The 20,177-nt window shown below is 34.8% G+C and overlaps 1 protein-coding gene across 5 annotated transcripts in view; it reads left to right on the forward strand.

The window, feature by feature from the left end:
- ATAD2B (ATPase family AAA domain containing 2B) overlaps positions 1–20,177 on the forward strand; it is a 142,364-nt gene that overhangs the window by 22,228 nt on the left and 99,959 nt on the right. For 3 of the 5 annotated variants that reach the window (XM_010810207.4, XM_010810209.4, XM_024998662.2), the window contains exons 5-12: positions 638–740; positions 2,137–2,245; positions 3,145–3,186; positions 4,540–4,656; positions 8,754–8,829; positions 15,252–15,350; positions 18,990–19,101; positions 19,413–19,528. In XM_010810207.4, the coding sequence (XP_010808509.1) occupies positions 638–740; positions 2,137–2,245; positions 3,145–3,186; positions 4,540–4,656; positions 8,754–8,829; positions 15,252–15,350; positions 18,990–19,101; positions 19,413–19,528 (774 nt within the window). The remainder of the gene's footprint in view (positions 1–637; positions 741–2,136; positions 2,246–3,144; positions 3,187–4,539; positions 4,657–8,753; positions 8,830–15,251; positions 15,351–18,989; positions 19,102–19,412; positions 19,529–20,177) is intronic. The other 2 variants (XM_005212980.4, NM_001206750.1) reach the window with 1 other exon arrangement.

The raw sequence follows: 20,177 nt of genomic DNA on the forward strand, positions 1-20,177 counted from the left end.
GTTGATGTATGGCAGAAACCAGCACAATATTGTAAAGCAATTATCCTTCAATTAAAAATAAGTAAATTAAAAAAAAAAGTATCAGTTCAGTTAACCTTATGCTGGCTTTAAACTTTTTACAAATTCTTTATTCTATACAATTTTTAACACCATCTTCAAATAAAAAGATTCGAATTAGTTTTTTTTTTTTTTTGTACCATGGATCTGATAGTCAGTTATTTGTAGTAGTATTATTAATTTAAATATTTGAAGCTGAGTAAACAAAGGTCTTCTATTTGTAAGTTTTATTTTAATATATCATGACAGAAGATGTTCTGTTTCTGTCTTTCTTTTCTTTTTTGGCCATGCTGCATGGCTTGTGGGATCTTAGTTCCCTGACCAGGGTTTGAACCCAGACCCCAGCAGTGAAATCACTGAGTCCTAACCACTGGACTGCCAGGGCATTCCCTGTTTCCTTCTGTTTTTGAGGCAGTATCTTCTAATGGATGCTAGTTCAGAAGAAGATATTAACTGGGATATTAGGTACAGTTAGAAATTAGATGGCTTAATTATTCTTTGATGGTGAGCTCTTTTACCTGTATGATATACAGTTTGATCCTGCAATTGTCTAAACCCTAGTTTTATTATGTAATTGTAGTACTGCTGAAGCTGTACTACAGGAAATGGACAACATAAACATTAGACGGAATCGTCGATCAGGAGAAGTAGAACGGCTTCGAATGTGGACAGATACAGAATTTGTGAGTATGTTAATCTTAACAACTGTCCCTGGTGGCTCAAAGGGTAAAGAATCTGCCTGCAATATGGGAGACCGAGGTTTGATATCTGGGTCAGGAAGATCTCCTGGAGGAGGAAATGGTAACCCACTCCAGTATTCTTGCCTGGGAAATCCCATGGACAGAGGAGCCTGGTGGGCTACAGTTCATGGGGTTGCAAAGAGTCGGACATGACTGAGCGGCTAACACAACAACAACAGCAACAACAACAACCGTTGCAAGTAGTTTTTATTTTGATCGAGGAATTCAAAGAGAGCAGCATTTGGATTTTCTTGAATTAACAGAATTGTTCCTTTTTCGTTTCCAATTTAATCTGAGATTTTATTGTTTTCTTTTTTCTTTTATCCATACCTTGCTTGCCACAAGCTTCCTCAAAAGACCCTCTACCCTTTTGCCAGAGAGATCTCCTGGAGAAGGAAATGGCAACCTACTCCACATTCTTGATTGAGAAATCCCATGGACAGAGGAGCCTGGTGGGCTACAGTCCATGTGGTGGCTAAAGAGTTGGATGCAGCTTAGTGACTAAACAACATCTTAAAGTACAACTCTGATTCTGTTGTTAACTATTAAGGTTTTTTTTTTTTGCTGCACTGTGTGGCATGTGAGATCTTAGTTCCCCAACCAGGGATCGAACCTATATCCCTTGCATTAGGAGTATGGAGTCTTAACCACTGAACCACCAGGGAAGTCCCTTTAATGGTTTTTTAATGTGTGCTGAATTAATTAAAATCACCTTAGATAGCCAGTGGGAATTTGCTATATGACACAGGGACCTCAAACCCAGCGCTCTGTGACGACCTAGAGGGGTGGGACGGAGTAGGAGGAAGGCTCAGGAGGAAGGGGATATATGTATACCTATGGCTGATTCATGTTGATGTATGGCAGAAACCAGTACAACATTGTAAAGCAATTATTCTCCAATTAAAAATAAATAAATGAAAAAAACCCCAAATCACCTCAACTGGCATAATGTGGTTTCAAACTTTATCTTCTCACACATCATTGTCCAAATACAAACACATCATTCTTACTTTTCTATCTTTTACTCTTGTTAATACTTCTGGTTGAGGACTTAATGCAGTTCTATCTTTGTTTCAAGGCTCATTTCAAGTGCTTCCTCCCTCACTCCCCTAGGCACATTTCCCCTCTCCCTGCCCAATTTTCAAGTATCTTATGAGTTTTATTTTTCTTCTTGTTTCATACATTTATTAAATTCAGTAAGGTCCATTTTCATTGATCTGTGCCTTGCAAATAGATCCTCAGTAAATTTTATCAAGTGGGCATGTCCCATTGGGCTAGTGATACTGATGGCTGGGAATAAATTTCATGTTAATATTTGACAGATTTCTCTCTTTAAAAGGAAAACATGGATATGTATTCAAGAGTGAAAAGGCGAAGAAAGTCACTGAGAAGAAATAGTTATGGTATACAAAATCATCATGAAGTCTCTACTGAGGGTGAAGAAGAAGGTTTGTAAAGCACCTTTATGAAATAAATGCTACAAAGTTCAGGTGGGAGGAAAGAAAAACATATACAAACTATATATATATATATGTGTGTGTGTGTGTGTGTGTGTATATATATATATAGTATATTGCTGGATGGGTGATTTTTGACTTTAGAGGTCTATATTATATAATTCGGAATAATTTTTGTTCCATTGACATTTCTGAGTATTCCTTCATTTGGAAAAATGCCTTTGCTGTACGCTATGCATTGTTGTGTAATATTGATATATCTTGTTAGTAAGCTGTTGGGTAGTCCTTAAATGACCTAATCTGATGCAACATTTGCCATGGGCTGATCTGCTTGTTAGTAGGCAAGACCTCTTTTGTATTTAGGTACTTTTTAACTGGAAATCTCTGTCCATAGCCACCTAAATCTATGATTATTTGGATCTCAAATTTAGTTATGGACACAGGATGGTGAAGTTAAGAGAAAGAAAGATTGCTAATACTACTGGAGGGAGTGGTACTGCTTTTTTCTGAGGCCTATCTATCTGAGTTCTGATTTGAAGAATCCTGACTGAATTTGTCAGGCTGGATTTGGGAGTAGATGAAAGCACATTTGTCTGAGGATTATAAATTGATGACTAGTAAGATCTATAGGATTTACATTTATAGGGTTTAATTCTGTACATGTTAACTTTCTTTATTAAAATGGATTTTTAGAAGATTTGGTGTATTTTAAATGCAGTATAGTTGTTTTTCACTGGGAAATCTTATTAGTTCCTACTATTCATGTAGCTTAGCTGGATAAGAATGGGTTTATTTCTCAAATTCTGTAATTAATATATTATTAGTAAGTTTTGAAGAGTTGATATTTTTAATGAAGGTATTTTATTGAGCAAATATTATTGTTGTTACAGCTAGAACCTCTATATTGCTTCCTTTGGAGAAAATCAGTATAGGTGAGACAGATTTATAATGTGATTTTTGCCTTATTATTAACTGAACATCTTTGTAGATTTCCCTGAGGACTTGCCATGTTTAGAATTTTTTCTCATAATAAATAATGCAGTTTTTTTTTTTTTCCCCAAAAGGTAATTTTTTGAAGTTTTAAGGAAACTTATTTGGGCGCAAGTAATTTAAAGTGTTATTTACTTAAGTAATATTGCATTTGCTAATTTTCTCATGAGTAAAATGTAAAGTCCTTTGCATTTTTAGTCTCCTGTTTCACTGAGCATCACTGATAGTTTAGTATTTTTTCCAGTGCTTTAATATGATTGTGTTATATTGAAAATTCCTGTGGTTAAAAAGTTAATCATAAAGTACATTGCATTTGAGGACCATAAGCTTAAACATTTTCATCAAACTCTCTTTTCTTTTTAACTTTTAATTTTATATTGAAGTATAGCTATTTAACAATGTTGTGATAGTTTTATGTGGATAGCAAAGGAACTCAGCCATACATATACACGTATCCATTCTCCTCCAAACTCCCCTCCCATCCAGGCTGCCACATAATGTTGAGCAGAGTTCCATGTGCTATACAATAAGTCCTTTTTGGTTATCCATTTTAAATATAGTAGTGTTTCACCAGACTTTTAAACTGTAAATAGATGTCACATCATAGCTATAGCAAAATCACTTTTTAAAAATAAAGGATTTATGTACATTATAATTTATTTTTAAAGTGTATAGCCAGGTAAATTATAAACTGATCAAGAAATAAACTATTACCAGTACCCTAGAAATCTGCTTTCATACTCTCTCCCAATCTCTGCCTGAATTTTTCTACCAAAAATGTAACTAATCTGTGTTTACCTGTTATCAGTGGGCCTAGTAACCATTACACTGTCAACAAAAATTACTCTTGTAACATTAGTAATTATCTTTTAAGCATATTTTTTTTGAACTATCAAGTAGTATGTGAATGCTAAATAACTGTATTCAGTGGTTGATTGGGCATTGAATGGAGTTTGCTATAATAAAGTTTTGAATCATATTCTATTATTGCTTTATATGTCCAAAAAGATAATACAAAAGATTGAAAAGTCATAGGTGAATCAAGAGCTCAATTGTGATCATATTGATATATTTAGCAGAGAACTATATTATTTGTAGGAAAGGCATTTTCTTTTACATCTATCTAGTTTCATTTTTAATTGCATTGATTTATGCTGTATCATACCATGTTGACACTTTTAAATGTCACCTGTATAGAAAAAGATAAAATATAAATATTCAGTTTTAGAGTAGACCAATCCTTGTAGATTAAAGCAGTTTTTTTTTCCTTTTGCTTTTTGTGTGTGGGAAACTAGAATCTCAAGAGGAAGATGGAGATATAGAGGTTGAAGAGGCAGAAGGAGAAGAAAATGATAGGCCATATAATTTGAGACAAAGAAAAACAGTGGATCGATACCAAGCACCTCCAATAGGTAAGAGATTCTAAATAACTTCTTTCCTTTTTGTGGTTGAGTAGCTTATTCTGCTCTGTTTCTTAAAAAAAAATTAGTGTTGTTGAATTTAAAAGAATGAAATCTCTTACAGATTCCGTATATCTTTTCTTATGTATGCTTCTGTTCACACACATGACTGAATGTTGGAGGATACAACTGGAATATAGAATTACATAGTGTATGCACATTTTATTTAAATAACCCTAAATTTAAAAATAAATACTGCTTATACTTTTGTATTACTTTGTTGTTCATTGAGTACTTTCATTTGCAGCAGTTCTTTAGGGCAAGCCTCTCTGTGTTCCAAGTGGTTAAGTAATTTAAGCTAAAGTCACAAAAGGGCAGCTTAGCCAGTAAGCTAGGTTTGTGTTTTGTTTTAGTCTTAAGAAGGAAACAATTTATCCTAACACTTTAAAATCTGATGACAAGTAATCAGTTCCATAGGTTCTGTTTTATTGACTATTTCCCCAGCTCTTGGGAAATTCCATCATGATTGATTTCCTTCAGTTTTTAGAATATTGAAATTTAGTTCACATATCATTAAATTTGCCATTTTTGCCAGGCTTTCCTTATTTTTTATCTGTACAATTTATGAGTTTTTAGTATATTCACAAGGGTGTGCAGTCATCACCGCTGTCTAATTCTGGAATATTTTATTACTTTTATACTTCCGTCCCCCCAGCCCTTGGCAATCACTAATGCACTTTCTGTCTCCATCGATTTACCTATATGTGACCTTTTGTGTCTTGCTACTTTCATTTAGCATAATGGATCATCTTATTCAAACTCTCATAATCTAAAGCAGTGATTGATTCTCTGGAAATATCAAAGTTACCTCACTAAAAGCTCGCTGAAGTATGTAGACATTATTCTGCTTCAGTTAGGAATCACTGTCACAGATAGCCCTGATAATAATAGGACAGGTGTGTTAGGACAGAGAAAAGATTGTGAGCCATTTTATTAGTGTTTTTTTTTTTTTTAAAGCTTTATTGAGGTATGAGTTATATGTAATCCATTGCCATTCCATATGCTTCATGTACACAATTTGGCAAGTTGGAAATACCTTAGGGATTTACTTATGAAACTGTCACCACAGTCAAGATAATGAGCATTTTCATCAACCTCTCCACCTTCAAATTTCATTCTGCCTGCTTATAATCTACTCCTAACCCTTGTGGCTCAGCTGGCAAAGAATCTGCCTGCAATGCGGGAGACCTGGGTTTGATCCCTATGTTGGGAAGATCCCCTGGAGAAGGCAACAGCTACCCACTCCAGTATTCTGGCCTGGAGAATTCCATGGACTGTATAGTCTGTGGGGTCGCAAAGAGTTGGACACGACTGACCATTTCATTTCATTTCAACCTTCTTTTGCCTCCTTCTCCCAACCCTCAGGCAGTGACTTATCTTACCTGCTTTCTGTCACCATGGATGAATTTACATTTTCTCAATTTTATATATAGTATAGACTCTTTTTTGTCTGACTTATTTCACTCAGTACATAATGGTAAGACTCATCCATGTTGTTGACTATGACAGTAGTATTTTTCTCTTTATTGCTGAGTAGCATTCCATTGGATGGGTATATCACAATTTGTTTACCCATTCATTTGTTTATGACATTTGGATTGTTGACATTTCTGGTGTCTGGGTATTATAAATACATAAGTTGTTATGAACATATGTTTGCAAGTCTTTGTTTGGACATATGTTTTCATTTTTCTTATAAATACCTAGAAGTAGAAGGCTGGGTTTTTTAATTAGGTGTATGTTTAACTGACTAAGAATTACCAAACTCTTCCAAAGTAATTATACCATTTACATTCTCACTAACAGTGTATGGAATCCCTTGGCAGTAGTTATATGGTAAAGAATCTGCCTGCAATGTGAGAGACCTAGATTCGATTCCTGGGTTGTGAATATCTTTTGGAGAAGGGCATGGCAACCCACTCCAGTATTCTTGCCTGGAGAATCCCATGGACAGAGGAGCCTGGTGGGCTACAGTCCATGGGGTCGCAAAGAGACGGGCACGACTGAGCAATTAATACCAACAGTGTATGAGTATCAGTTGCTTCCTATTCTTGTCAACATTCAGTTCTGTTCAGTCGCTCAGTCGTGTCTGACTCTTTGTGACCCCATGAATTGCAGCACGCCAGGCCTCCCTGTCCATCACCAACTCCAGGAGTTCATTCAAACTCACGTCCATTGAGTCGGTGATGCCATCCAGCTGTCTCATCCTCTGTCATCCCCTTTTCCTCCTGCCCCACTCCCTCCCAGCATCAGAGTCTTTTCTAATGAGTCAACTCTTTGCATGAGGTGGCCAAAGTACTGGAGTTTCAGCTTTAGCATCATTCCTTCCAAAGAACACCCAGGACTGATCTCCTTTAGGATGGACTGGTTGGATCTCCATGCAGTCCAAGGGACTCTCAAGAGTCTTCTCCAACACCACAGTTCAAAAGCATCAATTCTTCGGTGCTCAGCTTTCTTCATAGTCCAACTCTCACATCCATACATTACTACTGGAAAAACCATAGCCTTGACTAGACGGACCTTTGTTGGCAAAGTAATGTCTCTGCTTTTTAATATGCTGTCTAGGTTGGTCATAACTTTCCTTCCAAGGAGTAAGCGTCTTTTAATTTCATGGCTGTATTCACCATCTGCAGTGATTTTGGAGCCCAGAAAAATAAAGTCTGACACTGTTTCCACTGTTTCCCCATCTATTTGCCATGAAGTGATGGGACCAGATGCCATGATTTTCGTTTCCTGAATGTTAAGCTTTAAGCCAACTTTTTCACTCTCTTCTTTCACTGTCATCAAGAGGCTTTTGAGTTCCTCTTCACTTTCTGCCATAAGGGTGGTGTCATCTGCATATCTGAGGTTATTGAGATTTCTCCTGGCAGTCTTGATTCCAGCTTGTGCTTCTTCCAGCCCAGTGTTTCTCATGATGTACTCTGCATAGAAGTTAAATAAACAGGATGACAGTATACAGCCTTGACATACTCCTTTTCCTATTTGGAACCAGTCTGTTGTTCCATGTCCAGTTCTAACTGTTGCTTCCTGACCTGCATATAGGTTTCTCAAGAGGCAGGTCAGGCGGTCTGGTATTCCCATCTCTTTCAGAATTTTCCACAGTTTATTGTGATCCACACAGTCAAAGGCTTTGGCATAGTCAATAAAGCAGAAATAGATGTTTTTTCTGGAACTCTCGGTTTTTCGATGATCCAGTGGATGGCAATTTGATCTCTGGTTCCTCTGCCTTTTCTAAAACCAGCTTGAACATCTGAAAGTTCACAGTTCACGTATTGCTGAAGCCTGGCTTGGAGAATTTTGAGCATTACTTTACTGGTGCATGAGATGAGTGCAATTGTGCTGTAGTTTGAGCATTCTTTGGCATTGCCTTTCTTTGGGATTGGAATGAAAACTGACATTTTCCAGTCCTGTGGCCACTGCTGAGTTTTCCAAATTTGATGGCATTAGGTGTGGTCATTTTTTAAAATTAATTTTAATACATATTTATTGTAGTTTTAGTTTACATTTCGCTAATGACTAGTGAAGTTTAGCATATTTTTATGTGCTGATTTGCCAAGATTATCTCTGGTGAAGTATTGAAATCTTTTGCCCATTTTTTCAGTTCAATTGTTTGTTTTTTTTATTACTGAAAATTTGAGAATTCCTTATGTACTCTTGATATCAGTCATTGTGATTTACAAATATTTTCTCAGTAGCTTCTTGAAAAAAATTCTCAATACTATCTTTCAAAGAGCAGAATTTGTAATTTTGATGAATTTTAGTTTATCAAAACATTTTAATGGATTAGGCTTTTGGTGGTGTGTCAAAGAAATCTTTGGTTAACCTAAAGTCACAAAGATTTAGTTTAACATTTTTTTTTTGAATGTTTATTTGCAGCTTATAGTGTTTACCACAAAGTATTTATTTTTGTTGTGCTTCCTTTAGACAGCATTTAGAACCTGAAGACAGCTTTTATTCAGAAAATTAACAGAAGTAATTTCTGCTTCTTTAATATATCAGTTTATCAATTTATTATTAATTATTTCTGTATTGTCTTTTTTTTTTTCAAGTACCAGCTCATCAAAAAAAGAGGGAAAATACCCTTTTTGATATTCACAGATCTCCAGCAAGAAGAAGTCATATCAGGTATATTCTGTTAGTTTTTGAAAGGAGGAAATATTTCCATCTATCATTTAGATATCTCCTTAAGTACTACATAGTATAATGCATTACATTGAGGATATAGGTTTTAATGTCATTAATGATAATGCCAGTGAGAACTAAATAGCATCTTCTTTAATTAGTCACTAATAGTTTTTACCCTAAGTGTGACTGTTATCTTCCTGATTCAGTTTGCCAGAAATGATTATTGTTTTAACAATTATGTTCCCTAAAGCTACACAGCTTTCTGGTCTCTTAGTAAGTTGAGTCTAGAGACTCACATTGCATTCATTGGAAGAATTGATTCAGTTAGTCTTTGCTACTTTTAGTTTCCTTTTGCCCTTTCAATTAGATGTACAAAGAGGCGTTTTGATTTTGAAGGACTGTCTTCTCTACTGTGTTTTCTGAAAAGGTAATCGATTCCCCATGGCTCAAAAATGAAATAAACATTAAAAGCTGTTTTCTAGTCTCAGTAGCCTCTCAGTATCCCATAGAAACATTTTTATTAGATTGTATGTCCTTAGAGAATATGTTCATACATATATGTGTGTGTGTGTGTGTGTGTATATATATATATATATGTACCAATACATATATTGATTGTTATCCCTTCTTTTTACCCAAAATATACTGTGCACATTGTTCATACCTTGTTTTTTCACTGGATTTGTTTTCACTGTCTTTTCATTTAAGTATAGCAAAATTTCACATTTATAGTTCTATAACATTACTGTATTTAATATAGATATACTGTAATTTTAAAATTATTTCTTTATTGAGAGTCAGGTTGTTTTCACTGTTTTGCTATTACAGTGTATGGTTTATAATGCATACCCTTGCATAATCATCTTTTACATGTGTACAAATATGTCTGTAGGATAAACTTATGGAAGTGGAATCTCTGAGTTAAAGAGAATGTGAAATTGTAATTTGATGACCTTCAATGCTGTTGAATCAGCTTGTGGTCCACCCTGCAATGTATGAAAGTCCCTACTTCTCTGTATTTCTGCCAGCAAAACGCATTCTCAAACTTTTGGATTTTTGCCAGTCTGAGACTTGAAAAGGAAATCTTGTTTTATTTTTGAATCTCTTAACAAGAGTATTTTTTCCTGTATTTTTAAAAGACATTTACTTTTTTTTTCCTGAAATGTCTGTAAAGTATGCCTATTTTATAATAGATTCTTGCTCTTTTTTTTAAACTATTGCTAATTTATAAAATTATATGACCATGTGAATCTGCTTGCTTTTAATCTACTTTTAGTAGGTATGACCTAAATCAAATCCCTTATGATTATACAGTGGAAGTGACAAATAGATTCAAGGGATTAGATTTGATAGACAGAGTGCCTAAAGAACTATGGATGAAGGTTTGTGACATTGTACAGGAAGCAGTGATCACAACCATCCTCAAGAAAAAGAAATGCAAAAAGGCAAAATGGCTGTCTGAGGAGGCCTTCCAAATAGCTGAGAAAAGAAGAGAAGCGAAAGGCAAAGGAGAAAAGGAAAGATATATCCATTTGAATGCAGAGTTCCAAAGAATAGCAAGGATACATGAGAAAGCCTTCCTAAGTGAACAATGCAAAGAAATAGAGTAAAACAAGAGAATGGGAAAGACTAAAGATCTCTTCAAGAAAATTAAAGATACCAAGGGAACATTTCATGCAAATATGGACACAATAAAGGACAGAAACATTATGGACCTAACAGAAACAGAAGATATTAAGAAGAGGTGGCAAGAATATACAGAACTATACAAAAAAGACCTTAATGACCCAGATAACCATGATGGTGTGATCACTTACCTAGAGCCAGGTATCCTGGAGTGTGAAGTCAAGTGGGTCTTAGGAAGCATCATTATGAACAAAGCTAGTGGAGGCTGTGGAATTCAAGCTGAGCTACTTCAAATCCTAAAAGATGATGCTGTGAAAGTGCTGTACTCAATATGCCAGCAAATTTAGAAGACTTAGCATGGCCACTGAACTGGAAAAGGTCCATTTTCATTCCAATCCCAAAGAAAGGCAATGCCAAAGAATGTTCAAACTACCACACAATTGCACTCATCTCACACGCTAGCAAAGTAATGCTCAAAATTCTCCAAGTGAGGCTTTTAGCAGTACATGAACCGAGAATTTCCAGATGTTCAGGCTGTATATGGAAAAGGCAGAGGAACCAGAGATCAAATTGCTGAATCCGTTGGATCATCGAAAAAGCAAGAGAATTACAGAAAAATATCTGCTTCTGCTTCATTGACTACCCTAAAGCCTTTGTGTGGATCACAACAAACTGTGGAAAATTCTTTAAGAGATGGGAATACCAGATCACCTTACCTGCCTCCTGAGAAACCTGTATGCAGGTCAAGAAGAAATAGTTAGAACTGGACATGGAACAATGGACTGGTTCAAAACTGGGGAAGGAGTACATCAAGGCTGTATATTGTCACCCTGCTAATTTAACTTATATGCAGAATATATCATGTGAAATGCTGAGCTGGATGAAGCAAAAGGTGGAATCACTTTCAGTAACCTCAGATATGCAGATGACAATACTCTTATGGTAGAAAGTGAAGAGGAACTAAAGAGCTTCTTGATGAAGGTGAGAGGAGAGTGAAAAAGCTGGCTTAGACTAAACATTCAAAAAAACAATGATCATGGCATCTGGTCCCATCGCTTTATGGCAAATCTATGGGGAAACAATGGGAACCATGACAGACTTTATTTTCCTGGGCTCCAAGATCACTGCAGATGGTGACTGCAGCCATGAAATCAAAGCCTTTGCTCCTTGGAAGAAAAGCTATGACAAACCTAGGCAGCGTATTAAAAAGCAGAGACATTACTTTGCTGAAAAAGGTCCATATAGTCAAAGCTATGGTTTATCCAGTAGTCATGTATGGGTCTGACAGTTGGACCATGAAGAAGGCTGAATGCCTAAGAATTGATGCTTTTGAACTGTGGTGCTGGAGAAGATTGAGAGTCCCTTGGAGTGCAAGGAGATCAAACCAGTTAATCTTAAAGGATATCAACCCTGAATATTCATTGGAAGGACTGATGCTAAAGCTGAAGCTCCAGTACTTTGGCCACCAGATGTGAAGAGCTGACTAATTAGAAAAGACCCTGATGCTGGGAAAGATTGAAGGCAGGAGGATAAGGAGATGACAAAGGATGAAATAGTTGGATGGCATCACTGACTCAATGGACATGAGTTTGAGCAAGCTCCAGGAGTTGGTGAAGGACAGCGAAGCCTGGTGTGCTGTGGTCTACGGGGTTGCAAAAAGCCAGACACACCTGAGTGACTGAACAACAAGTAGTTCTTTCTTTATGTAGTATAGAAGTCCTTTGTCACAAATTGCCAGTCTTTTTTCTCAGTTCTTAGTTCGTGTTTTAACTTTGCTTTTGGTTGTCTTTACCAGAAAGTTTTTATTTTTATGTAATCAAATTTATCAGCCTACTATTTTTTTTAGAGGGGCTTCCCAGTTGACCCAGTGGTAAACACTCTGCTTGCCAAGCAGAAGATGCAGGTTCAATCTCTGGATCAGGAAGATGCCCTGGAGAAGGAAATGGCAATCCACCCCAGTATTCTTGCCTGGGAAATCCCATGGACAGAGGAACCTAGTGGGCTCCTGTTTAGAAGAGCCTGGTGTGCTACAGTCCACGGGGTTGCAAAGAATTGGACGTGACTGAGTGACTGAACAACAATTACAATATTTTTAGATTTTGAATTATAGTTAGAAAAGCCTTCCCAAATCCAGAGTGTTAAGGAAGTTCACCTTTGTTTATTTTTATTTTATTTAATTTAGAATACTGATGGTTTTCTTTTTTAAAATTTTTATTGGAGTATAGTTGATTATAATGTTGTGTTAGTTTCAGGTGTATAGCAGAGTGAATCAGTTATGCATATAGCACCTTTGTTTATTTTTAATGTTTCATATTTTACTCTACTTTTGATCCATCTGAGTTTTATTCTTGTGTGAGATTTGTAGTATGGATCCAGCTTTTTTCCCAGGTGGAAAATGAGTTTTTCCAACCTCATTTATTGAGTGAATCTGTGTTTTTTCCATTGATTACAGTTGCCACATTTATTACCGAATTATGTATAATGTATAAATATTATATTACATAAAAGATGTCCTTGTCAATTTTTTTTCTTTATTCTTATATTTTTTCTCAGATGGCTGTTTGTATATATGCAAACAGTTAATTTCTGTATATTAATTGTACCCCACTTCTTTATTGGGAATGCCTCTAGCAAATCCTCTGTAAGATTGATGCTTAAGAAAGATATATTTTATATTTTAGACAATTCGTGGTTGTTAATAATCTTGTCATTGAGGCTTAGAGGATTTTTGTTTTGTTTTGTTTTGTTTTTTTGGTGGTTGTTTTTGACTATGCTTCATGGCTTGTAGGATCTTAGTTCCCTGACGAGGGATTGAGCCTGCATCCTTGGCAGTGAAATCTCAGAGTCCTAACCACTGGCCTGCCAGGAATTCCTGGACATACATTTTTATTTCTCTTGAGTATATCCCTTGGGGTAGAATTACTGGGCCATGTGATAACTTTATGGTTAATCATTTAAGAACTGCTTGAATGTTTTCCAAAGTGGACTATACCATTTTACATTCTCTCCATCAGTGTATAGGGTTTCCAGTTTTTCATATTCTCTTCAAAGCTTAATATTGTCTGACTTTTTGATTCTGGTCATCCTGATGCGTATAAAATGTATCTCATTATAATTTTTGATGATATGAGGCATATTTTCAAGTGCTTATTGGCCATTTTAATACTTTCCTTTGAGAACTGTCTTTGTGTCCTGTGCCTATTTAAAAATTAGGTTGTCTTTTTCTTACTGACTTATAAGGGCTCTTTATATATTCTGTATTCAAATTCCTTATCAGATATTTGATTTGTAAATATTTTATCCTGTTTCGTGGGTTGTGTTACTATCTTGATGATGTTCTTTGAAGCAAAAAGAACTTTAATTTTGATGAGGTTTAATTTATCTTTGTTGTTATTGTTCATGTTTTTGATGTCGTATCTAAGAATCCATTGCCAAATCTGTGATCATGAAGATTTATTCCTGTGTTTTCTTCTAAGAGTTTTATAGATTTAGCTCTATGTTTAGGTCTTTGATCCATTTTGACTTTCTTTTGTGTATGATGTGGCCCCTTCCCTTTATGATCCATTCTGCTTTTTGTGATATTGTGATACATTTTATAAACCTAGCAATTTGTAGAATTATTTTTATAATTCTGTTTTATTTAAAAAGATTAGAGAATAAAGGCAATCAAGTATATGTTTATAGATTTTGGATAATAACTTTTATTTTATTTTTCTGGGTCTCTTTGTTTGTTCTTGTGAATTCAAGTAATCATCTGGAGTCATTTCTTTAGCCCAGTATGTACACTATTGCTTCTGATCACCTCATTAGAGCTGATGTATTATATTTTTATATATTAGGCTCACAAGACACACACATAGAGTAAATGAACTTGAAAACAGGCATTTTTTCTTAAGGAGGGAAAGAAGTTAGAAAGTAAAATCAAAATTGCAAAGATTGAGTAGGTAACTATTTCAACAGTCTTCCTAAGGTCTTGGGAAACATTAAAATCTGATACAGGATGAAATGAAAAGACTCCTATTAATCAGGAGAAGGAATATTAGACATGTTAAAAGTCTTAATGAGCTGGGGAAAATCTGAGTTTTCTATTGAGGGAATTGGAGTTGAATAGATATGCACAGGGTGTACACCATCCTTGAAGGCCATTCTGAGTTTCAAGTAAATTAATTTACAATGATTCCATTTTGTATGATACCATATTTTCTAGGTATCTTAGAGGTGTCATCAATTATTTTAATAATTAGATTTATTGAGTATTGTTTTTCCTCAAGGATTTTACTTTGATACTTTCATTCCATAGTAGTTATGATTGTAAACTTTTCTTCAAAAGTATGTTTTACAAGAAATTCAGACAAGATATAAGTATCTTAAATCAAAAGTGGAAACTCTTGTCTTCCTATAAACTGATGTATTATTTTTTTTAGCATATGTACTATTTCTGATTGTTTGGAAAATGGGAAAATAAGAGAAAAGGATAAGCTTTCTTTTCTAAGATTTTGATATTATTTATCAATCACTGATAGACATTCCCTAAATTTGGATGCAAATTAAATTTGTTGTTTGATGGCTTTCTAAATTACCCTATTTTAAAAATTACAGCCTCATTCTCCTCCTGTTTTTTTTTCCTTCTGTTGAAAATTGCATGAGTATAAGGATCTTAATAAATATTTGCCAAATGAATGAGTGAATGTATGTATTTTATACCAAGCTAACAGTAGATGTGGTGCTCAGAATTTTGCTTTTTAAAAGCCCTTTGCTGCTGTAATGATTTTAAGGATTTTACTCTCTTTAAATAGGAGAAAGAAGCATGCTATTCACAGTAGTGACACAACTTCTTCTGATGAAGAACGATTTGAAAGAAGGAAATCAAAGAGCATGGCAAGAGCAAGAAATAGGTTAGTAAATTTTTAATTGTTACTTCCATGGTAGAAAAAAGGAATAACAGTTTAAACTTTGTGATTCTTACCTGTACCAGTATTTTGCTCACAGTGATACTCAACACATTAGAGTAATACACTAACTTGGTTTTTACATAGTAATTTTTAGAGTAGAAATCTAACCATGGGAAACTTCCCATAAATTACTTAACTGTGTTAGTATTCAATAAAACAGTGTGGGAAGATAAAGATAGAACCAGGGGAAGAGTCCAACCTCTATGACAGTTCTTGTTCAGTAAAGAAAGAAAGTGAAAGTGAAGTCACTCAGTCGTGTCTGACTCTTTGCAACCCTGTGGACTATAACCTACCAGGCTCCTCTGTCCATGGGATTCTCCAGGCAAGAATACCGGAGTGGGTTGCCATTTCCATCTCCAGGGGATCTTCCTGACCCAGGGATTGAACCCGGGTCTCCCGCCTTGCAGGCAGACGCTTTAACCTCTGAGCCACTGGGGAAGCCCACTCCTCTAATCCAAATCCATTTAATGAGGCTGATTTTAGATGCTTAAAATGATGATAGCACTCAAGAGTAAGACTTGATTTTAAATAGAATTATTTCAGGAGTCCTTGGGTTTTGTTGGAAACCTTGTTATAGTTTTGGTTTAGTGAATGCCTCTGGTGATCTTTGCTTAAGTAGAGTGACTCATTATTACATGGCTCACTAAAATCTTAAGAGTTTTCAGCGGGGAAGGGAATCAATGTTTTGCCTATTAGAGCATCAAATTATAATTTATCCTTTAAAATTTAAGTTAATGTTCTAGCTTATATGTACAATATGTACAATATTTAAAATAATATTTAGAAATTTTATATTTAGCAAAGCATTTCTATACTTTAGCATTATATATTTACTGTAGAAATATCAAGTTTTCAGTTAGCTGGTCTTGGAAACAAGTTTGGATTGGTGTAGATTATATGCTAGAAAGAGTTCCTTGTGTGGATGACAGAAAGAAAGTGTAGGAAAATCTAAGTTTAAATAAAAGAGTATAATGCCTCTTTAATCTGAACTATTCTGATACCTGCTTTGGAAGTTTTTAAAGTAAGTTCAGATTCAGAAATATCAGTGAAGTTACATTCATTATAGAACCTATACTTTTTTGAGGCTATTTATGTCATCTTTTGGTGTTTATGCAATATTTAAAAGAGGCAGTAGGTTGTATTTTCTTAGGGATAATTAAATTAATATTGTATAGGATTTTGAGTAGCTAAAGATGTATTTTAAGGTACCGACACAAAAAATAAGGCTTAATTTTAAAAACAGGATCTAATATTGGTTTCTCTTGAATTAAAAGAAAGGAAACTTATTTCTTCAATCATGTATTCTGAATTGATATACATAATAACTAAGGATAAATTTAAATATTGTATTAAAGCTTGAGTTTATTTAATGTCATATATAATATTAATAGTGTATATATAGTAGGTCTTTTTATTTTGTACTTATAGAATATCAGGTTTGTTAAGTTTTCCTATTTAGACTAGGTTGGACTCTTTGGGCAAATAAATTCATGACCTTAATTGCTTTGTCTTGTGAATAAATTTATTTCTGATCTATTGAAAAGAATTTAGGAAAAGTAGATCGAAAATATGAAATCTCTTGTCATTTTCTGGGTTATGAGAAAAGGGAGAAAGATAAAAGTGTGTCAAAGCAGATGGCATAAACAGATGGAGAGATATTCCATGTTCCTGGGTAGGAAGAATCAGTATTGTGAAAATGGCTATACTACCAAATGCAGTCTACAGATTCAGTGCTATCCCTATCATATTACCAATAGCATCTTTCACAGAACTAGAACAAAAAAATTTTACAATTCATATGGAAACACAGAAGACCCCCCATAGCCAAAGCAGTCTTGAGAAAGAAGAATGGAGCTGGAGGAATCAACCTTCCTGACTTCAGGTTATACTACAAAGCTACAGTCATCAAGACAGTATGGTACTGGCACAAAACCAGAAATGTAGACCAATGGAACAAGATAGAAAGCCCAGAAATAAACCCATGCACCTGTGGGTACCTTATTTTTGACAAAGAAGGCAAGACTATGTAATGGGGCAAAGACAGCCTCTTCAATAAATAGTGCTGGGAAAACTAGACAGCTACATGTAAAAGAATGAAATTACAATGCTTTCTAACACCATACACAAAGATAAACTCAAAATGGATTAAAGACCTAAATGTAAGACCAGAAACTATAAAACTCTTAGAGGGAAACATAGGCAGAACACTCGACGACATAAATCAAAGCAAGATCCTCTATAACCCACCTCCTAGAGTAATGGAAATAAAAACAAAAGTAAACAAGTGGGACCTGATTAAACTTAAAAGCTTTTGCACAGCAAAGGAAACTATAAGAAAGGTGAAAAGACAACCCTCAGAATGGGAGAAAATAATAGCAAATGAAACAACTAAAAAAAGGATTAATTTCCAAAATATACAAGCAGCTTATACAACTCAATGCCAGAAAAACAAAAACCCTATCAAAAAGTGGGAAAAAGACCTATACAGACATTTCTCCAAAGAAGACATACAGATGGCTAACAAATATATGAAAAGATGCTCAACATCACTCATTATGAGAGAAAGCAAATCAAAAGTATAATGAGGTATCACCTCACACCAGTCAGAATAGCTATCATCAAAAAGTCTACAAACAATAAATGCTGGAGGGGATGTGGAGAAAAGGGAACTCTCTTGCACTGTTGGTGGGAATGTAAATTGATACAGCCACTATAGAAGATGGTACGGAGATTCCTTAAAGAAACTAGGAATAAAACCACCATATGACCCAGCAAATCCCACTCCTAGGCATATACCCTGAGGAAACCAAAATTGAAAAAGACACATGTATTCCATTGTTCATTGCAGCACTATTTACAATAGCTAGAACATGAAAGCAACCTAGATGTCCATTGACAGATGAATGGATAAAGAAGTTGTGGTGCATATACACAATGGAATATTACTCAACCATAGAAGGAACACATTTGAGTCAGTTCTGATGAGGTGGATGAACCTAGAACCTATTATACAGAGTGAAGTGAGTCAGAAAGAGAAAGAGAAAGATAAATATCATATTCTAACATGCTGCCATCTATGGGATTGCACAGAGTCAGACACGACTAAAGCGACTTAGCAGCAGCAGCACACATATACGGAATCTAGAAGAATCGTACTGAAGAACTTATTTACAGGGCAGCAACGGAGAAACAGACATAGAGAAGAGACTTATGGACATGAGGAGAGGGGAGGAGAGGGTGAGATGTATGGAAAGAGTAACATGGAAACATATTACCATATGTAAAATAGATAGCCAATGGGAATTTGCTGTATGGCTCAGGGATCTCAAACAGGGACTCTGTATCAACCTAGAGGGTTGGGATGGGGAGGGAGATGGGAGGGAGGTTCAAAAGGGAGGGGATATATGTATACCTATGGCTGATTGATGTTGAGGTTTGACAGAAAACAACAAAATTCTGTAAAGCAATTATCCTTCAATAAAAAAATAAATTTAAAAATGTTTTAAAGCTTTAAAACTTGTTTATGATTTTAAGAACATGTAACTTTTTAATGTTATCTGCTTAAATTTTTATGAATTTCAGGTGTTTGCCTATGAACTTAAGAGCAGAAGATTTAGCTAGTGGTATTCTCCGAGAACGTGTTAAAGTGGGCGCAAGCTTGGCTGATGTTGATCCAATGAATATTGATAAATCAGTAAGTTTTGTAAATGGTTTTCTAGAAATACCTCTTTTTTTTTTTTTGGTCACACAGCTTGTGGGATCTTAGTTCCCCCATCAAGGATTGAATCTGTGCTCCCTTCAATAGAAGCGTGGCGTCCTAACCACCATACTGCCAGGGGATTCCCTAAAGTATAATTTTTTGAATTCTGTTTATATATGAACTTTATATTTAAACTTCAGTTCCTGCTGAAGGCATGTATTTTGCAATCATTATCTCATAAATTAAAAAGAAACCTATATATAATTAAAATTATTTTGTACTAAACTTTCCCCCTTCTTTCCAAGGTGCGGTTTGATAGCATAGGTGGATTGAGTCATCATATTCATGCACTAAAGGAAATGGTAGTATTCCCACTTTTATATCCAGAAATTTTTGAAAAATTTAAAATTCAGCCTCCAAGGTTAGTAATGCTAGATGTTTATTATTGTTATTGTTAATTTATCAAATTTCAATTAGTAATTATAAATCTAAATATTATTTATAAATATTTTATGTATATTTATTTGATATGTTCTAGCAATGAGAATTAGGAATGAAAGTTTATTATTTAGAGCTCAAAAGCTGTGGTACTTGAAGTTTATATTTCAGCATTTAAGACTCAGACATAGGATGAGATTCTTTATGCAGGCCTTGAATATACAAGTGGATTGCCCAACTAGATTTTCCTTAATTTAGTCTCCTAAATAGCATTGAGTTTGATACTATATGTTGTTTAGTCTTTGAAAGCACAATTTCAGTGAAGTGTTTAATGATGTGGTATTTTTGAAATGGTAAACTTGATAATTTATTTTTATGATCAGATTAATTGTGTCTGATCATGAGGTGGTTAGCTAGTTAACTATTAGAAAAGACTGAGCAATTATGTCAGAGGAAATTGGGTAGAATGAAATATTCTGAAGATGTACACATAGACTTAGATTTAAACTGCTTAATATCCTTTTTTATTTAAGAGATTTGGTTCTAATTTGTTACTTTTAAGGATGTAGAAAATCTTTTAAAGAGTCATCTTCTATTTGAGTGAGTTAAATGTTGGCCTGTAATTCTACAGT

The sequence above is a fragment of the Bos taurus genome, chromosome 11, assembly GCF_002263795.3.
Source record: "Bos taurus isolate L1 Dominette 01449 registration number 42190680 breed Hereford chromosome 11, ARS-UCD2.0, whole genome shotgun sequence".
Classification (NCBI taxonomy): Eukaryota; Metazoa; Chordata; class Mammalia; order Artiodactyla; family Bovidae; genus Bos; species Bos taurus.